The sequence below is a fragment of the Lepisma saccharinum genome, chromosome 1, assembly GCF_977018435.1.
Source record: "Lepisma saccharinum chromosome 1, izLepSacc3.1, whole genome shotgun sequence".
Classification (NCBI taxonomy): Eukaryota; Metazoa; Arthropoda; class Insecta; order Zygentoma; family Lepismatidae; genus Lepisma; species Lepisma saccharinum.
In genome coordinates, this window is record NC_139229.1 from 106,672,339 (window position 1) to 106,690,977 (window position 18,639).

Consider the following 18,639-nt stretch of genomic DNA (forward strand, 5'->3'; position numbering starts at 1 on the left):
GTTTATCTTCGATTGAAAAGGAAGGTGATTGGTAAATGAATGTAAGATGAAAGTATATCTATGAGGGATCTACATTGGGAAATTAGTATTAATGTAAAACTGAGACTTGAGAGAGACGACAAGATGGCTGAGAATATGGAAATGATAGAAACAACGCGTGGAATGCCTTCGAGCATTTGCATACCTACAAGAATTCAAATAACGTTTGTATTGTTGTTGTGCAAGTGCATCGAAATATTGTGTTTATATATATTTTATATAATGTTTGCAAAAAATTACACTGTATTTATAATGTTCTTGACGATTTTATGTAGTGTATAATAATTAAGTGTAATAGACTGGCACATTTATGTTGCTTCCAAAGTGCACATTTACGTAGTACTTGTAGAATGCTTTCAATATTTTAACAATACTGTATTTACAATGTTTTTTTACGATTAACGATAAATGATTAATAGTTAATAGGCTGATACTGATTTATGTATTTTCTGTTGTGGAATAAAATTGATACAAGTAATCCTGTGTAACGTCTTTTGAAATAAGTAAAGAAAAGTCATATTTGACTCTCTGGATAGGTTTAACATTTCAGTGTAAACACAGCTGTGCATCATCATAAACACACGTTTGATTTTATGTCTTAAGTCCACTTTATGCACTATGCACCATGTGCCCATAAACACACTTGCGCGCGGCGGTGATGAAACTCTGGATTGTGGGAAAACCAGCCAAGGATGGCCCTGACATATGTCACGGCGGAAATGAACCGATAAGAAGCCTTGGCGCAAATGACTCGGCGCAAACGACACGACACCGAAAACTTCTACCACCAGCATTCTTTGGTTTCAGTTCAATTGATATAAAATCACGATCCTCAGAATTAATTGAAGATTTTCCATTACAATGAATATAGACACCGGTGACCTCCACCAGCTTCCTCAAACAAATGGGGATGGAATCCACGGTTTTCTGCAAGAATTCGTGTGGGAAGTGTGTGTAATTGTGTTCCGAATCAGTGCCTCCAATTCTTCCAGTGTGCGAGTTTTGTCCGATACACCTCCTTCTTTGCCCAGCCCCACAGGAAAAAGTTACAGGGCGTGAGGTCTGGAATTCTTGCAGGCCATTCATGAAGCTCTCGTCGTCCCAGCCATCGTCCCCGAAACTTCTGATTCAACCAGAATCGTACGGTAAGTGAATCGCTTGTTTCAGAACTCCCAACCTTCACAAATGACATTTGTGAGAAAATAACAAAAATATGTACAGATCGCAGACTGGGATAATGTTTGTTACTAGATATAATTACTTTGCCGCTTAGTATGTGGTTGTATGTGTGAATTGCTTGATGAATTTTTAAGTAGGAACGCATACTTTTGCCTGGATTCAAGCGTGGGTAGCTGCAGTTGTTTTCTGCTCGTACGTGAAGCCGTGTTGGCTGAACTTCGTATACTACGAATAGCCCAATTTTGCATTTTTCTAATTTATTGCTGTTATTTCTGTTACTCCCATAAAGTGCAGAGGAACAATATTCAAGTAACGGCCTAATGAATGCTTTGTAGAACGCTTGCAGACAAATTGAAACTGCTTGATTCTAGGTGCTGCACGGGCACACATTATCTTCACGTGTTGTGAAAAGGATAAATTCTTATCTAGGTACATGCCAAGATATTTTAGACACTCACTTGGTTCTATAGTCGAATTACCTATTTTAATATTGTCAACTTGCGTGATGTTATTGTTTTCCGAGGATAGGATAATATTAATACGAGTACTTGCGTCTTAGACTCGTTCACTTTCAACATGTTAAATTTATACCACTCAAGAACTTCGGGCATTTTTAATTAATATTTGCAATTATTTATTTTTGTAATTTGTTAGATGCGCAGTCCATGAGACAGTCATCTGCGTATAAATAACGTACTATTCAAAGCCAAATTTATTGTCTGCGATATCATTTACAAACATGTTAAAATATTTTGGGTCTAGAATAGATCCTTGTGGTACACCAAGAGATACATTCAGACTGTTCGAAATCGGGTTGCCAACTTTTGTATCGATACTCCTATTGCATAAATAACTTTCCATCCAGTTGCATGCAGCAGCAGAGAAATTGAATTGCTGATATAGTTTCTGTATTAATACATTTGGGTGAACAACACTGTCAAATGCTTTACTGATATCTAGTGAAATTATGCCTATCCATTGCTTACCTTTACGATCTAATACATGCCGCCAGTTATGTAACAGTTCATGCAGAAGCAATTCTGTTGAGTGATTTTATTTAAAAGGGAATTGTTTGTCAGTAAGTAGGTTGTTACAACGTAAGTATTGTTCTAATTGTTCATATATTACCTTTTCAAGAATTCGACTTACCTCTTTAAATATAGGCCTGACTCTCGCATGTTCCCAACTGTTGGGAAAGATTCCGCTTTTTATGGATGAATTAATTACATCGGTGAGAGGTTCGGCAAGTCATGAAGCGAGCAGATATAATATGCGATTACTTATTCCATCGAGATCTGGACCATTTCTGACATTAAGATTTTGAGGGATTTTCAGAACGTCATCATGTAAGACGGGTGTACTTTGAGCTTGCTGCTCTAGATTGACTGGAGTCTTCAGTTTGTTTGCTAGTTTCATTTATCTTGAGCGTTAAATCGTTCGTGGATGTATTCGATATTGACTTACCGACATTAGCAAAGTGGTAATTCAGGATATTCGGCACCCTCGCAGCTTCGGTAACTATTTCATTGTTGTGTTCAATAGATGTAATGGATTGGCCTTTACTGTCATTTCCAGTGAAGAACCTAAGAATCTTGAGTTTATTGTTGCCTGCATATTTACCAGAATAGATCTGTTTAAGGAGATACTTTCTTTTAGCATATTTTACTGTCTTATATTGTTCCCAATTGTAATTATTATTTGAACTACGTGCGCGTTTGAACATGCGGTTCTTGAGTGATATCAATCTAAGAAGACCAGCAAGTGATCAAGGGACGCTTGTTGGCTCTAACACGAAACGTTTTTATTGGTGCATAGGCATCAAGAGCTTCGGTTATTAAACTCCAAATATGCTACTTTATCGTTTATATCCGGCATCATTGTTGTTTTGTAAAAGTGTAGATAGGAACAATGATCAACGAACTGCTGTTCAGGAAAATTTTTAAATGAATGCTTAGTTACGAGTATTATTGGAGATCTTTGTGGCCTTAGGTTAATTGATGTGTATATCAGAAACTGATCGCTTAAATCATGCATTGCCACAGCGGATTTAACATGTATTTCTTTCTTGTTAATAAAAATGTGATCTATGAGACTTTCACTAGTGTCGGTCACGTGTGTCGGCAAACGACTGAGCTACTTGTACCCCGCTGATGCCATCGAATCGAAAAATGAATTATCCGTTGCGGTAGGTTTCATGACGTCACGATTTGTATCTCCGACGAGAACCGAAGCGTGGCGAGCCGGAAAAGACTGCAAAATAATTTCTAACATTTCATTAAACGTGACAGCGGCCTTGGAATGTCTATACACGCATCCGAGAATTAAAGGTTTGTCGTTTTGTTTGAGTTTTAAAGACACCCACAATCCTTCAATGTCCACTTCGGACAATAATAAATAAGTGCAGATATTACGTCTGTTTTCACGTAAACAATTAAGCCGCCCTTTTGCTTAGGATAGTCTCGAACGATCCTATACATTCTGAAGCTTTCAATTTCAACGTAACGATCTGGAATGGAATTATCTAGCCGTGTTTCGGCGATTGCAACGCAAGTGAAATTACTTAATTGTGAGGCTGCGATTTCATGTACTTTGCTCTTTAGGCGGTTAATATTGATGTGGCCCACAGTGATATTTTCTGTGTCCAAATAATTATGCAATTCACTGCCTAAGTAATTTCTGGACTACGAGTTTGTCTTAATTTTGTCTCAACATTATATTTTTCCACTTTTTGTTATATTATCAATTTATTTATTCCCTGAAGAATCACTAGACTTTATAAATATCGAACTGTAAGTGATGACATACAAAGGCAGGAATCAAAATATCGTACATTAGTACATATTTTTAATGATTTATTACGTATACCGCTTGTTTTGTTATCTCAAACCTGAGAAGTTAAGATCGATCCCTTTCATAATTATAATAATTTGTTTTCATTGTAGCCACGCCCACATTATTTGCGCTAGATCCTACACATTCGTATTAGGATCGAACCTGTAAATCTGTTGCCAGTACAGAAGTAAAAAAAAATGCAAGTTTTGGTCTGATTGTGTACAGGGTCTCTCTCCCTCTCCCTCCCCCCTCTCTCTATCTATCTATCAAACACACACACGCAGTATTTACGTAGATTAATTCACAACACCGAGTAAAATTCCATTTATACACATTTGCTCAGAAACGTATTGGAAAGATAAGATATTATTTCAAGTAGAAACGTATCCCATATACAATGATGACGGGATTTCTCTTGCAACAATGTCTTTGGACACTCTGAGAACATGTGGGTGATGAGAGAGAAAACCGATAATGCATAATTGATTATGAATCATCCTTGTGTTTAATTCAGGGAATCATTCAGAATTTTGTTTCGTAACAATCACATCTTGATGATACGTAATCTACGAAATCAAGTGCTAGATATTCAAGTGCGAAGGGACAGTATAAGTATGACATTCGTCTAGCCATTAATCCAGTGTAATCCTGGCATTGAGGCGTATTGGACATGGTTCACAATCTTATATTGTTCTCCTTCACCTTGGCATTGGCGAGTGCCAACGCGTCGAACTGGAAGAATTTATATGAAGACCAGCAGTTCCACAATGTCAGCGAAATGTTGTCTTCTCTTCGTCAAAGCGAAAGTCTTGATCATGAAATAATATCTAAGTTACCCATTCTTGCTTTGTCTATGGAATCGTCTAATAGTTCGTGCAATCTTACGAGTTTATTCTTGCAGTCTCCCGACGGGTGGATCGTAAAAAGTAAGTATACAGCCATATTTCGAGTGTTTATTCACATTAGTGTTCCTGATTAGAGAATACCTTAATTTTTATACTAGGATCACCAGGAGCTGATTGGACTGTCGACTTAACATTTCTGTAGGCGATACATAAAAACTTGATATTATGCCTTCTTTGGGGTTTCGTTCTCATCTAACCTACTTAAGTGTGTAAAATTTTATTCTGGCTTTATATGGTTACATGACTAGGTTAAGCATTCATTCAAGGTCCAAGGGCGGAAGGTGAATTCCACGTTTTTATCTCCATGCCCCAGAGAAGACATAAAATTATTAACAAAGATTCCTTCAGAACTGTCTAATCATTAGCCTTACACGTATCATTTCAGTATAAATTAAGATTAGTGCTACATCAGCTATGTTGGTCATCATTCAACAATATTATGTCAATAAAAACAGTAGCGCAATCGACTTAGTATGACATTTGATTTCCACCACCAAATTCAATCACACGTGCGACGTGTTTACATAGTAAAATATTTATTGTACTGTAGTTCTGGGATGCAGAATTGATGTACAAGTTCCTTGGAACCAATATGGCTAATACAAGATAATATTATAAAATGTATGAGGGGTTGTATTTGAGATTTCTCAAATACATTTTCATAATCGTAGTAGTAATGAATTAATTGTTTGTATGTACAATTAAAACAGTAATCTTTAGATAGAACCGGATTTTGAAATACTTTTCAACATGTTCAAAAGAATGGTAAAAGTTTTTACTTAGCTCAAATTCGCAATCCTGAAGCAGTGGTCTATCGCAAAATGAATACAGTTACTGTCAGTGGGCTTGAAGTTACACCACCCAAAAAACACATACATATGTCTTTGAGGTTTCATTTTGAACACCCTGTATTTCATCCTTGCAGAAATGAGTGCCTGATTTCCATACAGGAACTTTTACGATCATTGTGCGTCTTCCATTCCAACCTACGTATTTTCATGGACGTCCGCAGGATTTTTTCCAGGGAGGGGCAAGGAAGGTATTTTTTTCCAGGGGGGGCAAACAAGGCACATTTTCCCCAAAAATAGTGTTGTTCCCTAAAAAAACATTGCTTAAATTTGAATTTATGGTGTTCATGCAATATTTAACACATATTATTGTGGCAAAAATGAAATTATATGTGTGAAATACATAATTGTTGGTTGACTTTCATTTTCCAGGGGGGGGGGGGGGCACGGCCCCCCCTTGGCCCCCCTTCCGGACGCCCATGCGTATTTTCATTCTCTATTCCTTATTTCCAGTGCTGGACGCATCCGCCAAAATTGAACCTGGAATAATGCAAGGAAATTTGAAATGGTTTGGGAATTACGACCAATGTGTAAGCTTGAGGGTTCCAGAAAATGGGACAAAACTCTTCGGCGGAAAGTATTGCTTAGCCACAATATTACCCACAACAAACAACGCAAGTGGAACCACAGAACAACCAACAGATGGAAGCACTTCTACGCCTGCCCAACCTTGGATGTTTGGTGCTGACCCAATTATGATCAATGGTATTCGAGCAATGCAGCAAAATAAAGAGGTAATTATCATCTGTAGTTATTTCGGCTTATGACAAATGTTAAATGATGATATGAATATACGCATAAAACAAACTGACCTATCTGTGTTTAAATAAAACTTAGAACGAAAGCACATTTATGTGAACAAAATCTCCATATTGAAACTAAAATTAATCGAAATAAAATTCCAAGCAAACAGTGTTTATAATTTATTATTACTTTGTTATTCTACCAGCAATATGATACACTGTTCCTTGTAACTTCGCAGAAGTTAAAATTTTAAAGAATAGTGGTTAAAATGACAAACGTGTATACAAATAGCAACAAACAGTGAATATACACCTATTTATGTTTATTGGAGTGTTTTGCTTGTCCAGTTCAATATACCTGTGTTCTTATTCAGTAATTCAGCTCTTCAAGTAAAGCACATCTTCTTATATTTCATTCCATCTGCTTTCACAGGAAACTGATGCCAGAGCTGGCTACGACATGTTGCTAACAGCCCTTGGAGGTCTGCAGATTGCGTTCTGCATGCCGTCTACTTGTGGTGCCGATGACCTACAAGATCGACTCAACGAGATCCTTAATCTAACTGAATTTGAAGCTTTCGTCAGCCCTACCTCTTGCTCCACGGACGAACAAAAGAGTTTCGAACCGAAAGACTGGGGAATGCTGTAAGTACACATTCAACATAACTCAAATGGTGTTCGTTTCTCAGTTATCTCTTTTAAAAAGTAGATTAACCGTCTGAATATTCAGATAACTTATTTTCCTGTACATTCGTAACTTTCATCGTGGTCAATTCAATACGTTTCAAGTGTTTCTATACAGTATATTTCAGTTTTTCTGATTTTTGTCTTGTGGCAAAAAGGCTTGATTTGATTTATTATACTTCGCTTTTTGTGCCACTTTTGGGTAATTTGCGAAGATGGGAATGAGGGATAATATGATGAAATTGATGAATGGACACTCAGAAACATCCATGCTCAGGCCAGGATTCGAACCCGGGATCCCTAGCGTCGTAACGCGATGTGCTAACCACTCCGCCACAGGGGCAGGCTTGTGGCAAAAAGACTTCAATAAATGTTGGGGCTTTAACAAATTAGCTGTTTTAATTATTGTGAAGTCATCTTACGTTCCTTGTAATATTTTGTGCGAAATACAGTTAACCTTGCATCGTTTCTAACCAATGTTTCAATTGCTCTTTCTTTCATGTTATTAAATCTTACAAATTTATTAAAAAAATTCTGATATACACTCTGGAGAGCATTGTAATGATTCTCATGAGAAATTCACCAACTTTGCTCGATGAAAATTTAGCGATCTCCAAGAATTTCATGAAATGAGTTCTGCAAGACTTCTCTTCAATAGCATTTGTGCTATAAGCATTTTCTAATTGATTGTTAAGATTAATTATTCATATATTCACTATCATACATACCTTTGAAGAATATATAGTTGATGCACTCATGAATATGTTTTAGTTTTGTTGAAGCCGTAATTACGTACACTTCTAATGTGACTTTTCTTACACTTGAAATGTTGCAAAAGATCTAACAATGTTGAACTGAACTGGCCCCATTACACTATTTGCCTCTTAAGTCTGTGTTGTAAAAGTGTGTACGAGGGAAGATCCATTACTGAGTTCACGCTTCTACAAGGTTGAAATGTAAACAATCACTGTACTACTTATTAATTTATTTCATTTTTTATTACAGATCTGTACTCATTGTTTTTGCTGTTTTGATTGTCCTAAGCACTGGATACGATGTCCTGCTCACTTTATACGGAGCGGAACAGATAAAAGGTATATGTCTGCTTCATTGCTCTTTTGCTCTCTATAGTCTGTTCTCAACAGATATTCTAAAAGAAACGTTGCCAAATGTAACATTAACTATTAGGATAAAAGTCATATAGTCCTCATGCGACAATATTTCTTCGTTTAGAAAACTGTTAAGATACGCTACTATCATATAATAAAGTGATCTATCGACCTTGAGATGGCAAAAATTAAGTGTTTTGTATCGTTCACTGTTAATTGTCATTGTTGTGTCTGTGTTGCAGGGCGTTGGCAGAACATTTTCGTTGCATTCTCCTTCTTCTCCAACGGAAAGCGTCTTCTGAGTACGTCATCCTCTTCAGACACCATGGGCTGCTTTCATGGGATACGATTCTTCAGTATGATGTGGGTCGTCCTTGGACACAAGTTGATGGAGTTTATCAGTGTGCCACTACTCAACTTTGTTCCTTTTTTCGAGGTTAGTTCAGATTGTATTAATAGTGACAAAGAAAGAAGATACCAAATATATGTGAACCGAAAGATGAAATTTTGTCGGAAATTAATTCGGTAGTTGTGAAAGAACCAAAGCAAATTAAATTAGTTTCGAGCGAGCTATTTCCCATCCACTGCAAGGCTTTTCGTCTCCAGATGTGGAAGTTTTGGAGTTTTCACCCAGTCCCAAATAACACTTGCTGTCAACATGCAGCCTTCGCTCGCAATTCAGGGAGACCCATTCATTTGTTAACCGGTGGCGGAGTCGCACCTTGGACCTAAAACTATTGCGCTGAGGCAAAGTTTGGCAATGCATTATATCACGAGATATTCCCATCACCATTTAAGAAAAAACTACCTAATTGGTTCACTGCTTCATGTGTCCCTCCCTACTCTCCTGTGCAAGAGCCAATAATAGAATTCGAACTCCGTTCTCTCACCGTGTGGGAAATAATGTTTTAAATGGACATAAACTTTATGTCATAAAGGCTCTTAATACGAACTATGAAACATGCCTGCTTGGTGTATGGTCTGAACCTTCTCTCAATTTCCGACGTATGACTACTACTAGCACTCCGTTGATGGACGACACAATTTTTTAACCCCCCTTTTTCGGTCTTATTTATATCACCATTCAGGACATCCCACTATCTTTGTCCTGCAACCTGAGTCAGGTATTGCTAATTTGTCTTTGGACAGGATTCAAATTGCAGAGAGTAGTGACAGGCCATTCACAATACAGGATGAAAATTGACCTTATGTAATCCCCATGCATAACCTATATTTCCTCATTCTTCGCAGGTAAGAAAAGACTGGCAGAAAATGGCAATCCTCAACGCATTCCTATCCGTGGACACGTTCTTTCTTCTTAGTGGAATTCTCTTGGTTTACGTCTTCCTGAAGGAGATTGAGAAGACAAAAAGGTTCAACTTGATAGACCTGTTGGTGTTTTATCTGCATCGATACATAAGGTATGCGATACTTACGTCCATTTCCACCCACATTATTGATATCTAAATTTCAAAACTAGTTGAAATTGTAATAAGATATTCTTTCGGTTAGGTTTCTTATTATTAGTTAACAGCTACTTCTTTCTGCCTGAAGAAAGTACTGCAGGATTAAAGTATCGGTCACTACGAAACGTTTCCTGTGTATCTTGTAATTTTACCAGTCTTGTTCAGAAACACTGACTTAATAACAGCTTGCTGTGTAATTCCAAAGAGATATCTCTCTGGGACGGCAACTTTGGGAATGTCAGAAAGTTAAAATGCTTGAAGTCTAGAGTTAAAGAAGACACATGGTAACTTTTCTCTCTTATTTTCAGGCTCACACCAGCATTAGCGATTATGGTAGGCCTCAACGCGACTTTGTTTTACTTTATCGGATCTGGTCCCCTGTGGAACGCTTCAGCTTCGATCGCGAGGGATGCCTGTGCTCAGAGCTGGTGGAAGACGCTCATCTACGTCAACAACTACAAGTACATGAAGGAGTTTTCAGGCGCAGAGGTCAGTATATCTGTTTATTTCTCCATCTCAAAGGGATACTATTTTGCAAGGTTTATCTGGCCGTCAATTCGAGTTGAAACGAGGCTGGGAAGTCATAGAGAAGAATAGGGAGAAGGGCTTATGAGTTGACTAGATTCAAAGAACAAATGAGGACAAACATTTCAAATGTGTGGGCGAAGAAATACTTTATTTTAAAGTATTATATATTTTACATAAAGTGTTATTGACATAATTCAATACTGCACGATTACTTTAACAATAGTGTAAGAAATGGATGGAGTAGTTATGTTTGTTGCACTGCTGAATGCAGGATCTGAAGTAAAGAAGAGCCAGTATGTCTGCAGCTAATAACTACGTAAGAGAAAATTAGAAATCGTTTGTATCCATCTGTGCGGATACACAAATAGATGAGAGACAAATATTGAAAATATAACAGATGTGAAAGTAGAAGAAATGTGTTAAACATCGTAGCTTTGTTAAGTAAAAATAAAAAAAATATGTTTAATTTAGTATTTTCATATCGGGTCACGTGACTGGACATTTCGAGGATGGCAAATCGACAAGCCAAGGCAACCATGATAATTTTCACAGTTATTATTTACATATTTGCGTCTTCAGCACACAAGTGTGCATATAATGCATAAAGAGACTCGACTCGTCTTGTTTTTGTTGTTTCGGAAAATTGTAGCAAGGAAATATTTTGCAAATTTTACATTTGATGTGCGATGTGTGTTACTGTTAACATACAAAGTTAGAAGAAACTCCAGCTAAAGATTTCAGATGTAATTTCCAAACATTAGCATTGCTTGTTGACACACTTATTGTTTCCTTTCAGTGCGTTGGTCAAGCGTGGTACCTCCAGGTAGACATGCAGCTGTACTGGATCTCACCCGCATTCCTCTACCCTCTGTGGAAGTGGCCCTCTGTGGGATTATGGCTACTTGGTCTCCTCACAGTGTTGTGCATAGCCTTGCCGTTCTGGCTAACTATTGACATGAATCTTCCATGGACAGTGGTTATTACGTAAGCATTTCCTGTGACTTACAATTCTCATATGCGGCTCGTTCATGAACACGAGCAGCTCCACACAATCCCTAATTGGTGTTACGTCGCTTTTCTACCACTTGCAGCTAAGTGTGGATGATGATTTCATGAAATTGATGAAGTGGGCGCTCACAGAGAACACCCATGTGTAGGCCCGAACTCAAACCCAAGGAAGCAGGTGGTGCAATCGAAATTCAGGCACTTGACACGCTCGGCCACCAAAATGGCGGAAAGTTTTATCAGGGCATGAGAAGTATTTGAAATTGGACGTTCACAAATTGATACATAATTACAATTTCAGTTCACCACCCATGATACATGAGCATCTAAAAATGCTACCCTTGAAACAGAAAAAAATGAAAGATGGAATCTGTTCTAAAAATACCCACCATATTTACGTATTCCTAGCAACAAAAGATTTTGACAAAACTTTAATTGTACAATTATTTAACTAGTGGCATTCCTAATAGGTATTGCAACTTTCCTTGTGACGTGATTAAAAAAAAGAAGTGTTCTCCGTTTACCAGTCAGCTTAAGTCGACGTTTACTTTCAGCAATTTTTAGTTTCTCGTTATCAGAGATTGGTTCGCTCTGTGTCCTGGTGTATCATTGGAGAATGTCATATTTTACTGAGATGTGGATTCCAGGAGCTACTGAGCTGAAGACCCAAGTCACTGTTATGGTTCAGCCTTCTCGGTCAATGTTTATAGCATTTCTCTTTTGCATTTATACCTCATTATTTATACCTAAGCAGTTGTAGATTCTGTATACATGTTTGTTGTAGTGTTCAAATTTTCCTCCTTTTGATTATATTTGAAAATTCAACTCTATTAACTTTTTATGAAGAAATGACTAACCTTTCATGTAATTTCCAGGAGCGATAAGATAATGGACTACATGAGCTACATCTACGTTCCAACCTACTGTCGAGGATCAGTCTACTTTATGGGGGCAATGCTTGGTTATTACCTCTACAAGACAAGAAACCAGAAGGTGCACATTCCAAAGGTAAATATTACTGGAAGCATCCAACGAAGGCGATTTGCTATTTGTGTTTGTATTTGTGTTATTTTGCGTCGTATTTCTTCCATTTGGTTAACCGCTTCGGTGAGGACGGGTGATGATTAGATGAAATTCACGAAGGGACACTCACAAGGACACTCCCAGGAGTGGATGGGACTCGAGTAACTATGGCGAGCAGTGGCGCAGGGAGAGGAGTGCCTTGCCTCAAACAATTTGGCAAACCTAAGATGCTGCCGTTCAAAGAATCTTATTCTTGGTAGGAAAACGCAAAAAGTCTATTTTGCCTACATTACCTCCCATTCCAAAAAGAAAATTATAACTACTGCTTTGATTATACTATACTCAGTCACTCTTGATCTGTAGTCTTCGAAAACTTTATAAGGAAGTAAAAGCTGTTTAAAATGTGTTCAATCCATGGAATGGAGCATGGAACTTATCAAGCTTGTACACGTTTCTAAAACCTATTATAAGCTATTTTGAAAAAAGCCATAAAATTCTAAATTATTTTATGAGTATTGCTTCCATTATTTGCAGTACATATTTTTGAAAATTTTATTTTAAAAATTGAGACCTATGTGGCCTGTCTTAAATTCATAGGCCATACGTATATCTATGCACACACACGTCACCTACGTCACAAACTGTTGCATTGTGGGATCGAGCAGCCATGATTATGGCGGGTTCTTGTAAACATTCGGAATTCAAGCGGGCGGGGGGGGGGGGAGATTTGAACCTTGTTAACGATGGTATACTTTGTGCAATATTAGGTTGTTTAGGTCTAACAGGCACTCACGTTTATCCTAGAATTTTCCGAGCAAGAACAGAAGGTGCAATTCACGGCACAGAATTTTCCGATTGTTGATTAGAATACGCCGTCATGGCGAGAATAAATCGTGCCATCGCATTTCTCTGTGACTTTGAGTACAAATGGGTTGAACTGGTGTTTTTTATCATACTTGCAAGCAGTGTTTCCTTGTTATTGTTTTATTTGATAGAAAGGTGCATGGGCGTCCGGAAGGGGGGCAAGGGGGGCCGTGGCCCCCTTTTAAAATGAAAGTCAACCAAAAATTATATATTTGTAACATATTATTTCATTTCAGCCACAATTATATGTCTTAATTATTGCATGAATATGATAAATTCAAATTTAAGCAATGTTTTTTGAGGGAACAACACTATTACTGGGGGAAATTTACCTTGTTTGCCCCCCTGGAAAAAAATACCTTCCTTGCCCCTACCTGGAAAAAAATCTGCGGACGTCCATGGAAAGGTGTTGATAAGTTTGACGATAAAAATGATAACATTCAAAGTTAAATTCATCTTGATAATTGCACGCTTGTACTTGATTCTTTATATTTCATTCATTAACAGAAACTGTTATTAATTGTTATCCTATTCATGAGAAAAGGTGCCGGTGGTAGATCTTGCGTACTGTCAAAAAAAGCACTGCTTGGTTAAAACATGTTAATGATATATCAAAGTATCACAAATTGATTGATTTATTTGGTTTATTTTACTTCGTTTTTCTGCTATGTTTGGCTAGTCGTTAAGATGAGTCATGCCCAGGCCGATATTCGAATCCGGGACCCCTAGTATCGTAGTGCGATGTGCTAACCACTCCGTCACTGAGGCCTGCATATCCCAAATTGTTAAAGTTAAAGCAAGGAGTGGAATTACTGTTTTTCTACAACTCAACATCTCAAATTACTGCCCTTGAAACGTTAAAAGGAACATAGAAGATAACGGCTGAGTCTTGGAATTTTCAGTTAATCTGTACTCAAGGTCGTAGATGACCACTTTCTCCCACCCCGAGCGGGAAACATAGGTTACTTACTGGATGTAAATATTTCAAGCAGAATCCGAACCACAAATAAATACGAAAACAAACTAATTCCATGTAGCTGGTTCAAGTAAATAAACACAAGTGATTTAGAGTTGGCCTTTTCGTTGCATTTTTATGCAATGTTACCGACATTTTAAACAGTACTAACAACAAACGTGCACTTGGCGCAGGTGTAACGAACACTGCGTGGTGGGTATTTCCTTGCAGACGACAAGCAGCTTTGCCGCAAACATGGCGGCGGTGCGAATCCTGACGTCACATGAAACCCACCTATATGGGGGACGGAGGTTGACTTTTGTACACCCAAATCAAGAACATTCCCGCGCCACTGGTGGCCAGATCAAATATGTACCAGTGACAATTCCCTGTTCTGCATATGGTGGCCACGAAATATGTTCTCACACACATGCGGTTGTAGCATGCATCTTCACAGAGTCTTATACGCGAGAAAATATTTTAAAGCAAGTGTACGGAAATTAACAATATTATGTCAGAAGAACTAGTAATATCTAAAATAAGACTTAAGTTTCAAAATTGTTCGGTTTTTACTTACAGTGGTTGGTTGCGTTAGGATGGCTTCTGTCTACGGCCTTCTGTCTCACCGTCCTCTACAGCCTGATCATCGTCTACGATGATGGATACGTTTATGACGCTGTAGAAGCTGCCTTCTACTCCAGTTTGCATAGAGTGGCGTGGGCTGCTGGGATTGGGTGGGTGATATTCGCCTGCGTCAAAGGATATGGAGGTAAATATGTTATTTCTTAATTTCGTTCGATCATTGGATGCAAGAATGCATACTTGTTTCAAATTGTATGTCTGTTCTATTAAATATTTTTAACAACTGCTGTGTTGCTAAAAATACCATTCAACATAAAATTTAAAACATTTTGGAGTACAGCATAAAATTGGAGTCTCCTCGTTAGCTTTGGAATCTGGAGTCTCTATGAGAGTACACACCAAGAACTTGAAATATATAAAATCAAGGTTGATGCAGTTTTGAAGCATGAACTGACATAGGTCAGAATGTAATTTTGGTTTCTTTGAAATTATCGTGTCTGATTATCTCAATTCATGCATTTTTATTGCATCACACAAAACAGAAGCTGATAAGAGTACCCTTTGATGTATTTCTGTGTGTATTCTGATGCAGTTTATTCACTTTGATGATGTGTTATTGGAGTCAACATATTTGTAACAATAAAATTTTGGGTTCAGTGTGCACGTGATTTAGATAGCACTTTAAACTATGGGTTCAGGCACGAATTTTACCACATAAACGTTCTTCATTAATTACAAGATACTTTTTAATATTTTTGATCGTAGAAATACACTCTAGTGAATAGGATGTGATATAGGAATGTTGTGCTTTATATATATTTATTCCTTTTCTCTCCAGGTCCAGTAAATGCCATTCTTTCCTGGAAGCCTTTCCAACCTCTGAGTCGACTGACGTATTGCTCCTATCTCGTGCATTTCCTCATTCTCAATTACATGCTAGGCACAGCAAGAACCACAGACTATTACTCGGACAGTCGATTTGTAAGTATATCATTCTGTGCCGAATTTAATTTCAAATATTAATTTCCGTATCAAATGCAATCCTCTTTTCTGTCTTGTACACTGTAGAAAGTTGACGAAAAGAAGTTGCTTTCCGTTTCTCTCTCTCTCTCTCTTTGTAAGTATACAAGCAGACTTAAATTTTACTGTTTAATATTGTAAATTTTACGGTAACTTCTTACAGTTCAGTTTTCTTACACGTTACCAATTTTCAAGGCTTATTTTTATTCATGTACGTACAGAGTTCTTTTCTGTTTTCCAAATAATTTTTTATCACTGATTTTTACATGTAGTCTAATGCTGCTTCACATTAGAAATATTCCTTGACCTTTATTAATCGATTTATTCGAAACGTTTGTGAGAGGACCAAAGATATGAGCGAAAATACGTTTATAACGTTGCTAAATTTTGACAACCTCTAGCAATCGCATTAGTTTTCTTTTTTTTTTATCTCAATATAATATTTTCTTATTTATAACCAGATTTTACAAGAATTTTGTCATATTGCATTCCCTTTAATGCATGTTTCATGTTATTTGTCCACGTGAGTCTACTTGGAACACATTGTTATGTCTATTGTAGCAAAAATGTCACAGGTTGTTAAATTATATCAATTAAGCAAACATCTCACCTACCACCCTTCTCCCTTGTTTGGTGTCCAAATGTTCTCCAAGGCATTTTACTTTCAATTTATGTTTGTCCATATTCTAACATTGGAAATAACGATATAAAGTGTTTAAACAGAAAAAGTAGGAATTTTTTTCACAGTCTAAGGTTGCTTGTATCCTTTCTTCTTGCAGACAGAGATATTCCTTGGAGACATGGTTCTGACTCTCCTATTGGCAGCCATCTTCTCGTTGGCCTTCGAGTCGCCCATCCTCATCATCGAGAAGGAGATATTCCGAAAAGGTAAGAAGACCATCAGCAATGACTACATGTGTGTTCTTATATTCGCACACGCATTCTCAATCTCTCTTGCGTTTAATATTAATTGTACACGCACACTCACAAATTTGGTCTCCCAAACGCATCAACTTATCTCTGGCTATAATATCTTTATAATGTTTTAATCTTCCTCCGATGAAGCAAGGTCTACATCATGGGCTAATATTCTTTCTCTTCCTCTCTTGATAGGCGGACAGAGAAACAGCAGACCGCAGGAGAGGCAGCCTCACGTGTCCAATGGCACGGCAGTTGCTGTGACCAATGGCACGGCAGTTCCTGTGTCAAATGGAACGGCAATTTCTGTGCCAAATGGCACGGCAGTTGCTGTGTCGAACGGCCACGCGAATGGAGGTTTCATACACGACGATGATCACTCGCCATCGCAAGTTGTTGTGTTGAGTCAGAAACCAATCGACTCCGAAAGGTAGCACCTCAAGAAATCACCATGATAATTCATCACCAATCACCATTCATCAACATTTCCACTCGATGCCTTAATTCTCATCGTTTATTTATGCCATTATGGAGTATTATTGATTTATAATATATTTATTCGTTTTGTATATTTAAAATCATTACTTGTTTGTAAATAAAATATTTTCATACTATTCTGCCATGAGTATATGTATCTTTCTCTCCCATCCATCTTCGCGATTAGCCAAAAGTGTCAGAAAAGCGAAGTAAAATCAATATTTTTTTGAATTGTTATTCCTTCATTTCTTTGTATAGCTGGCTTTTCTTATTTCTTTTTTAAAGAGAAACGACGAACGGAGTGGTGTAATAATCACTACCAACTCGGTTAGAGATGTAGCTACGAGTGATTGATTGATTTGCTTTATTATACTTCACATTTGTGCCACTTTTGGCTAATTTGCAAAGTGGGGGATGAGTGATGATATGATGGAATTTATAAATCGACACTCACAAACATCCATGCCCAAGCCGGGATTCGCTATGTGCTAACTACTCCGCCACGGGGTCCGGCAGAAATGTAGCTACGACTCTGATCAGTATTTGGAACGTTGTGTTTAGCATACAACATGAATGTTCGTAAGTTCCAAAAAGAAATACACATCCTTCTACAGGTAGTCACCAAACAGGAATATCACACACAATGCAATGCAAATTAAATACGTAAAGAATTTGAAATTGTGTAAACATTTTAGTTGCTCTTCTCAGTAAATAGTTATCAATTCGTACGCTAGATGTCACGCCGCATTCTCTGTACCGCTTTTGAAAGTTACGGAAACTGCAAACAGATGGAGTACGTTGAAATAATGCCAGGCTCTCGGTGATGCAAAAGTTCAAGAGCAAGAAGAAAAACTGCTGTTCTGTGTCAGTGTCAATACTCAAGGCGTCCTTCAGGCGTATTTTTAAACGGCTAATTATCCTTTATCTAATAATGTTGCAGCTGATTCCGAATCCCGGCAATGTTCCAAATGGAAAGACGTGCAAACACAACTCGGTGTCCTAAAAAAGACGGGAGGAAGAAAATATACAGATTCTGGATTCAGATAATGTTGGAATTAATGTAGGCCTACAGTTTTTTCTCTCTCTCTCTCTCTCTCTCTCTCTCTCTGCTTCATTTCTGTCTTTTCTTTTTCTATCTTTCGTTTTGTCGAACTTGGGTCCAACATAACATGTCGTGAAATAATATATCAATCATTAATTTTAGTAGCAGAGGCGTATTCTACACGTTTATCGTCGCTAAACAAACTTTTCTCGTCTATTTTTTTAATATATACATTTAGCTTTAATATGTGGGAAATTGCTTATTATATATTATACATGCTATTAAACTGGATTTGTATTACACGATTTAAAGAACTTACAATACTGGTTTACAGTGGCGTCTCGTCCCTCGGGGCTTCCGGGGCTTAGCCCCTAAGAAAAACGAACGTATTGACGTAATTATCAATCACCATAACGCATA

At 37.6% G+C, this 18,639-nt stretch overlaps 1 protein-coding gene across 1 annotated transcript; it reads left to right on the forward strand.

The window, feature by feature from the left end:
- The first annotated feature begins 1,123 nt into the window (after window positions 1-1,123).
- LOC145984981 (nose resistant to fluoxetine protein 6-like) lies at window positions 1,124-17,134 on the forward strand. The gene is made up of 13 exons (XM_083118453.1): window positions 1,124-1,184; window positions 6,257-6,537; window positions 6,980-7,191; window positions 8,236-8,401; window positions 8,632-8,775; window positions 9,591-9,760; window positions 10,114-10,294; window positions 11,130-11,317; window positions 12,214-12,346; window positions 14,760-14,949; window positions 15,601-15,743; window positions 16,562-16,670; window positions 16,896-17,134. Exons 1-13 carry the CDS (start codon window positions 1,124-1,126, stop codon window positions 17,132-17,134), a joined length of 2,217 nt encoding a protein of 738 aa, XP_082974579.1.
- The last annotated feature ends 1,505 nt before the right edge of the window (window positions 17,135-18,639 follow it).

Bases quoted from the DNA above. Each gene is read 5' to 3' on its own strand.
- LOC145984981 (XM_083118453.1), top strand. From the start codon at position 1,124: ATGAAGCTCTCGTCGTCCCAGCCATCGTCCCCGAAACTTCTGATTCAA. The intron at 8,402-8,631 runs GTAACATTAACT...TCCAACGGAAAG, and splicing joins TAAAAGAAACGTTGCCAAAT to CGTCTTCTGAGTACGTCATC. The intron at 10,295-11,129 runs GTCAGTATATCT...GTTTCCTTTCAG, and splicing joins AGGAGTTTTCAGGCGCAGAG to TGCGTTGGTCAAGCGTGGTA.